Source organism: Larimichthys crocea, chromosome XII, assembly GCF_000972845.2.
Source record: "Larimichthys crocea isolate SSNF chromosome XII, L_crocea_2.0, whole genome shotgun sequence".
In the NCBI taxonomy this organism is placed as follows: Eukaryota; Metazoa; Chordata; class Actinopteri; family Sciaenidae; genus Larimichthys; species Larimichthys crocea.
The window spans coordinates 22504641-22511905 of record NC_040022.1 but is presented as its reverse complement, the minus strand read 5'-3'; the positions used below and the strand labels follow the sequence as shown (position 1 = coordinate 22511905).

General features: G+C 42.3%; 2 protein-coding genes across 2 annotated transcripts; one reads left to right on the top strand and one right to left on the bottom strand.

The window, feature by feature from the left end:
• Nucleotides 1-33: 33 nt before the first annotated feature.
• ndufb10 (NADH:ubiquinone oxidoreductase subunit B10) lies at nucleotides 34-2744 on the top strand. The gene is made up of 4 exons (XM_010730693.3): nucleotides 34-253; nucleotides 337-475; nucleotides 2142-2281; nucleotides 2592-2744. The coding sequence occupies exons 1-4, from the start codon at nucleotides 106-108 to the stop codon at nucleotides 2681-2683; spliced, it is 519 nt and encodes a 172-aa protein (XP_010728995.2). The 5' UTR covers nucleotides 34-105; the 3' UTR covers nucleotides 2684-2744.
• Nucleotides 2745-3677: 933 nt separating this feature from the next.
• rps2 (ribosomal protein S2) lies at nucleotides 3678-6366 on the bottom strand. The gene is made up of 7 exons (XM_010730694.3): nucleotides 6269-6366; nucleotides 5854-5994; nucleotides 5673-5762; nucleotides 4676-4783; nucleotides 4239-4572; nucleotides 3889-3980; nucleotides 3678-3802 (listed from the first exon to the last, which is right to left on the bottom strand). Exons 2-7 carry the CDS (start codon nucleotides 5989-5991, stop codon nucleotides 3722-3724), a joined length of 843 nt encoding a protein of 280 aa, XP_010728996.1. The 5' UTR covers nucleotides 5992-5994; nucleotides 6269-6366; the 3' UTR covers nucleotides 3678-3721.
• Between the last annotated feature and the right edge of the window lie 899 nt (nucleotides 6367-7265).

Genomic DNA, 7265 nt, shown 5'->3' with positions numbered 1-7265 from the left:
TTCTACATTTAGTGACCTCTATTTCGCCATTTGTGTCGCGCCCTCTGCGCATGCGCCGCTCGGAAGGAGAGTTGTCGAGGTCGAATTTGGTGTTAGCCAGAAAAAATGCCTGCAGACTACGACAAAGGAGCTTATCCGGAGCCTCCTCGGCAGACTCCGGCTGTGGACAAACAGACAGCACTGCCAAACCCAGCCCTGATCCTGTCCAAACTCTTCTATTACTCCGTGGACCTGCCTGTCACCACATTTAGAGGTAACGGGAGCTAACGAGGCTAACAACAAGCTGCACAGACATGTTGTTAATGCCCCACACTGTCTTTATTTCCCTTCATCCAGATGCTGTTGACAGCTTTCGGGCTAACAACAAGTCAGTCTACTACCACCAGAAGTTTCGCCGTGTCCCTGACCTGATTGACTGCCAGGAAGGAGACTACATCTGCTACTACGAGGCTGAGATGCAGTGGAGGAGAGACTAGTAAGTGACTGACTCAGATAAAGGTCTGAGGTCCTCTGCAGAAATAATATATAATTTATCTTAATAGAAAGTTTGCTGTTGATGTTTCTATCTGCGTAAACAGACAACTAGAATATGCTGACAATAACACCTGCATGGGTAAATGCATTAGTATATATAAATAGTATTTGTGGTGTTATCTGTAGGGGTTCAGCAGAATGTGAGGCACTTCTGATGAACTTTGAGAGTGTCTCTAATTCTCCTTGATCAAGCGTCAATAAATAATACAGCATAAGACTTCAGAGGCTCCTGAACGCTTTCTTCCCTCCTGACCTCACCTTTAAACTTTTGATTTCAGCAGTTTCTCCACAACACACGCACAGCACGCTGTAGCTGTTAAGAAGGCCTGTGCATGTTTACCTCATGTCTTTACACAGCAAACACTAGAAATGATACACAGTAGAGGTCGACCGATACAGATTTTTTTCTTTTACACAGCCTTAGCTGATGACCGATATGTGCTATCGATTTTTTTTTTTTGAGCCGATATTGCTTTCTCTCCTTCCATTTACATGATAAAAATGACACAGTGATAACAAATGTTACACATCGTCTCAATTTAACCAAAATAAGAAACATTCATTTACAAAATGAACAGATGTACTTTAAGCAACAAATTGTTGAAGTTTCTGCTCTTAAAAAACAAGCAACATGTTGGGCACCTATGTCTGGTGCATTATTAACATTGGCGCGAATAAATATTCAACCCCACATAAACCATTTCTCCCATCATACTTCTAAAAGCAGGTGAGGTGGAGCAGCGCACACACACACACCGCTGTGATGGCTTCTCCGATGTATCGGTCAACCACTAATACACAGTATGAGTAGCTGATTTCTGGAGCTCTGGACAAAATATAATGAAGCTGACGTGTGTTGTTGTTGTTGGTGGTGGTGTGTACAGTGCTTGATGGGCACTTGAAGGCAACAGGCTATTTTTTTACAGATGACAGTTTCTATTTTAGTCAAGTGTGTCTTCTAAATGTGTGGCAATGTAACAATGCCTCATGTTGAAAGACATTTTTTTTCCCCCTGTTTGATATGGAAAGACTGCACAGAGCTCTTACCTACACCTCATCCATCACCTCCAAGCGTTGAACATCCCGGAAAGGGTGCAAACATTTTGGATTTTGATGGTACGATTTATAATCTGAAGGGAAATCCCAGTTCCAGATTTTACAACGCACTATCATCGATCATTATTATTGTTTGTGAAATGAAAAGAAGGGAATTGAGAACATCTCTTAGACATGCTGTGTAGGTTTTTTTTGGCTTTATTTCACTCAGAGCCCAATTCATAATTTACAGCTACATTATTTATTGTGACAGAAACACTCGGTGTACCTGAGCCTCTACTTGGCGTTTTTAACTGAGGTTAAAGGTAAAATTGGCTCATGGCTGCACCCGTACTCTGTGATGTGCTTTAGGCTGAGTCGAGGTAGTTGGGTTCCCACATACTTTATGTATTCACCTAGGCCTAGTCTAATAGTAAGACTAAGCCGGCCATAACAAGTATATGCATTACTACAAGGATTCAGTGTGGAATCCATACACATGTAAGGTTGCCTTAGCGTTCAGGGTGCCACTATCTGCTCATGAGACACTGTTGTTCTCTGCATCCCCCCAGCAAAGTGGACCAGGAGATTGTGAAGGTGATCCAGGAGCGTATGAGGGCCTGCCATCAGAGAGAAGGAGCCAGCTACCACCAGAACTGTGGCAAAGAAATCCAGCAGTTCAACGAGGTGACCAAGAACTTCCAGTCCCGCTGTAAGTGAAGAGCTCGCTTGGTGAACTTGGACGTGTACGGTGTGATAGAGAGAAAACCGTGGAAGCTTTCTGGAATCTTACATGTGTAACAAATGCTTTAATAGTCTAGGATTTTCTTTGATTTACTCAAAATGTACTGTGAAAATGCAGTAAATCATGCAACAGATGTTTGAAATTGGACAAAAAGAAACTCAAATATCACCTGAAGTTTTCAGAAAAGCTCTATTTTTTTTTTCTGTCTCGATAATGAAAATAATTTGATATTTAAACATCTTATATACCATCACTTAACATGTTCAATCCCTTGCAGATGGAGACCTGGGAGCGTACGCCAGTGGCAGGAAATGTCTAATGAAACAAAAAGAACGGATGATGGCAGCAGCTCAGGCCCAGAGTGCTTAAGAACAGTTCCCTAACTACAGGTCCTGTGTAATAATTGTAAAATAAAGATTTATGTGGTTAATTATGTCTTGTATGTGTTTTGCCAACAACCATACAAAGGTTGAAGAGTTTTCTTCTTTATTTTAATCAGTAGTACAGGATGACAGTGTGAGAGTGGATCTTTTTCTGCTTGTACAGTGAATCGCCCTTTCAGATTTCTGGATGTATTCGACCATTGTGGTCAGCAAGTCCACCTTCAGCTGTGGCGAAAACTCAGGTTTTTCCCCATTCATTCGAGTCGGGGTAGTCTATTTTGGCTGAAGGGGTGTGCCAAATCCAACTTTTGAAAAAAAAAAAACGCAGCTGGACCACATTGTGGGTGCCAGTCCATCTGGTCGAACCTCTCCACAGTCAGCCTGAAATGTCACTGAAACTGTGGATTCATGGACTGAACTATGATTCTCTACCTGTTGTGTTCTGGCTTTTTATTTTGTGAATCCGTTTCTAAATCTGACTCACAATTTGTGCTGCAAAATAACATGAGGATGTTTCCTTTGGTTTGTGGGTGAGACACTGAGTGTGAGGGCGTGCTGGCATTGATAAAGCTGCTTAATCAGCGAAAATAAAGTTAAATTGTTTCACGGCGCTTATGTAGAACACAAATTGACACACCGCCAACCGCTAGACAACCCTGCAACGATTCGCCACAGCACCTGATGCTGCCTAAGTGCAGCCTAAAGACTGATTCCTGCAAATATATTCATGTAGTCAATTAATTTGTAATTAAACATTTACTAAATATAACTGGACTATTACTATATCAAAGAATTCCTATCTGCAGGAGCACTCAATTTAGTGATGTAGTGAACTGAACATTGTATTTTTCCTTTTGTAGTCAAACATTACACTGCACTCGTATCCTTAATTATCACCGGGCCCTGCAGTGCCTTAATAATCATACAGCATCCCTCTTCTGTCACGAGTTCAGCACAAGTAATACGACATACACATGACATGGTGTTTCAGAACGTTTATTCAACGATTCTCGGTATAAAACGCTTAGGAGGGAGGTGCCTGCACGGCCTGTCCTCTCTGCACAGACACCCTGGTGTGAGTCTTGGCCAGATGGTCAGTGAACTCCTGCAATAAGAAGTAGAAAATCTATTAATACACAAACCCCATGCATTTAAAATCATGACGAATCAAGTCTGAGATGTGTACTGTACCTGGTAAGGAGACTTTGTGAAGACAGTCTCCTTCCACAGATCAGGGGTCAGGTAGCTGTAAGTCTTTGAGATGGCGTCAAAGGTAGCCTTGGCTGGAAGGGAAATAAGAATAAGTAGATGTTCGAGATGGAGCTCCAAACACGCAGTATAAAGTTGTTTTTAAATAGCAAATGTTGAGTATTGAAAAGGGGAACAGAGGAGACCACTACAACGTCTTTCTGCCGTGCATTACAATACTCGTTTCTTTCTCTCCTGAAAACGACAACTACACCACTGCCAGAGGTGAAGCTGAGCAGAGCAAGGAGAAAACCCACACGGATTAAGACAAGTGAACGTCGGGAGAATCTTACCAAAGTTGCCGAGGGTGGCGGTGCAGCCCCTGGCGGAGGTGTAGCAGTCGTCAATACCGGCCATCATGAGCAGCTTCTTGGGCACAGGGGCGGACACGATGCCAGTACCACGGGGGGCAGGGATGAGACGCACCAGGACAGAGCCGCAGCGTCCGGTCACCTTGCAGGGCACGGTGTGGGGCTTGCCGATCTTGTTACCCCAGTAACCTCTCCTGACGGGCACGATGGACAGCTTGGCCAGGATGATGGCACCACGGATGGCAGTGGCCACCTCTTTGGAGCACTTCACTCCCAGACCCACGTGGCCATTGTAGTCACCAATGGCAACAAAGGCCTGTAAACAAGAAGGCAACAATGTCACATCTGGACTAGGAGGGATATGAGCTGATAACGCTCATTAAATTACGTCTTTTAATACAGAACTGATGACAGCTTACCTTGAACCTGGTGCGCTGACCGGCCCTGGTCTGCTTCTGGACGGGCATGATCTTGAGCACCTCGTCCTTCAGACCAGAACCCAGGAAGAAGTCGATGATCTCAGACTCCTGAAGGAAAAACAAAACGGATTCGATCATCACACGGTCCACGACAGCTGTAAAATAAGACAATCTACCCATGTATAGTTCAGCACGGTTACATTTTGTGCCAATGCATCCATTTACACTACCGTATTTTCACGACCATAAGGCGCATATAAACGTCTTATATTTTTTTCAAAATGTGCGGCACGCCCTGTGTGTGTACGATGGAGACAGCAGTTTCATAAAGAGCGGAAGGCAGCGCCGGGCAAGTTACGCCACAGTTTGCGGATGGATTGTAGATGCGTGGGCTAACGTGTCTACTGGCACTGTTGTTCGAGCTTTCGCAAAAGCTGGCATCATTTCCAAATGTTAGTACTTAAAGACTTAAATAAAGCACAATCAAACTCAGTTTTGCTCCTGCTCTATTATTAAATACGCACACTTGTATGCTTGTGTGTTGTTGTAAGGCGGTGCGCCATATGTGTGTGTAGACTGCGCCTTTTCATACGTTGCGCCGTATGGTCGTGAAAATACGGTACAATTTGAGAGCCACAAGTTAGGCATCCAGAAATGTGCATTATACTACATCTAACATAAGCTGTCGCATGCATATTCACACAGATTTGATACATGACTAGCACCAGTTTGTGCTTTCAATGTATTATGAAATAAATCTCATTTTTTCCTTCACATGTACCAAGACACAGGTACATTTTTAGACATCCTGTTCAAAGTTGCAGCTAAGAAACAGTCAAAAACGTATTTTTATATATTTAGAGAGCGGTACGGTTCTTGAAATACCTTAAAAACAGTGTTTACATGCTTTGTTCAAACATGAGGCACAAATAAGGACACAGTGAGCTTTCTCTGGTAGAAAGACATTAACAGATGGTCTCCCTCACACACGTCGTACCTTGATGGGCAGAGAGTACAGGTAGATCTCCTCCAGGGACTTGATCTTCATGTCCTTGACCAGGCGGCCCAGCTTGGTGACTGGAACCCACTATAAACACAGAGCATCTCTGTCAAACACTGCTCTTGTTTTTAAAAACATATATTTGAGCAAATAGCAGTTTTAATTGTGTGAAACTCACCTCCTTGTCCTCGGACTTGCCGCCCCGGGCACCGCGGCCCCTTCCACGGCCTCTGCCGCGTCCACGGCCCCGACCGCCGCGGCCACCTGCGCCGAAACCTCCGCGAAAACCTCCTCTACCACCGGCGTCGTCCGCCATTTGCTACAGGACAAAACAGATTATATAACACTTTGTTTAAGAGAAAAAATAAATTAAAGAGCATCATTTATCTCACGAGCATCGCCGCCATGTTTACCGTCCTTTCAATAACTACAAATATCTCAGATTATGTCTCATTATCCTCGAAAATACGAGCAGGATTACGTGACAACATGTCCAGGTGTAATTATGTAGGTGTAATTAATGCGTTTGGCAGACCGATGTGTGAGATAAAGGAGGATTATGAGCAGAGCAAACGTGCCGCCATTCAACTTACGTGATCTGTATAACAGGAAGAAGACCTGAGACAAGTCTCGCCGGGTTTTATGTATCGGAGTTATCGCGATATTTCAGCCGGGCTACTACTGCTGACCCCTAGCGGCAACTTTGGGGACGACTGGAGTAATTGGATTTAATTTATATTATAACATGGTAATATCCATTCTTACGGAAAGTTCATTTTAAACTAAATTAAGAAAAATCCTGAAATGAATTTAGTCAAATTCAGTCTGGCTGGTACAGCTCTAACACTACGAGTCACTAACTTCTTATATTCTGCCGAACAAGTGGCCACTACATTATTATTATTTACAGACTACCCTTTTATTCTTTAACTGTATTTTAATTGTATTTTAATTTAACTGTATTTATTTATCTATGTACCTGTTATGTTTTGTTTCTACGGCTTTGTTGTAAAGCACTTTGGGCACCATCTGGCTATTCTAAAGGGCTATATAAATAAACTTGATTTGATTTGATTTAATAATACACTACACTGAATCTTAGTGTAGTCAACTCCAATAAAGTTGACAGAACTCAATCAGGATAAGTCACCGGAATGTAATATGCCCAAATAAGTCAAGTTTGTTTTTGATGTAAAATGCACTTAATTTATTTGAGCTGACTCAAAAACATAAAACTCACAACCCGTGATTGAGAAGCCTGATGTTTGTACTTGATATTACATAGACATTATATACTGTCATTAATGCTCGTCTTCCAATGAGAACACTAACTAAAACATGGTTGATTGCAGTTTTAGTAACAATGAAAGAAGTAAATGAAGATCATCTTAGTAGCAGCTGGTATGGGTACAAAGACATCTCACTAAATCTGGACAGAAAAGTCTTCATAACATGGTAATATCCATTCTTACGAAAAGTTATTTTAAGCTGGAAAATCCTGAAATTAATTTAGTCAGATGTAAAAAGTAAAAAAAGTAAAACGCTCTGCAACAAGAAAATCACTTAAAGTAAAAAAAGTAAAACGCTCTG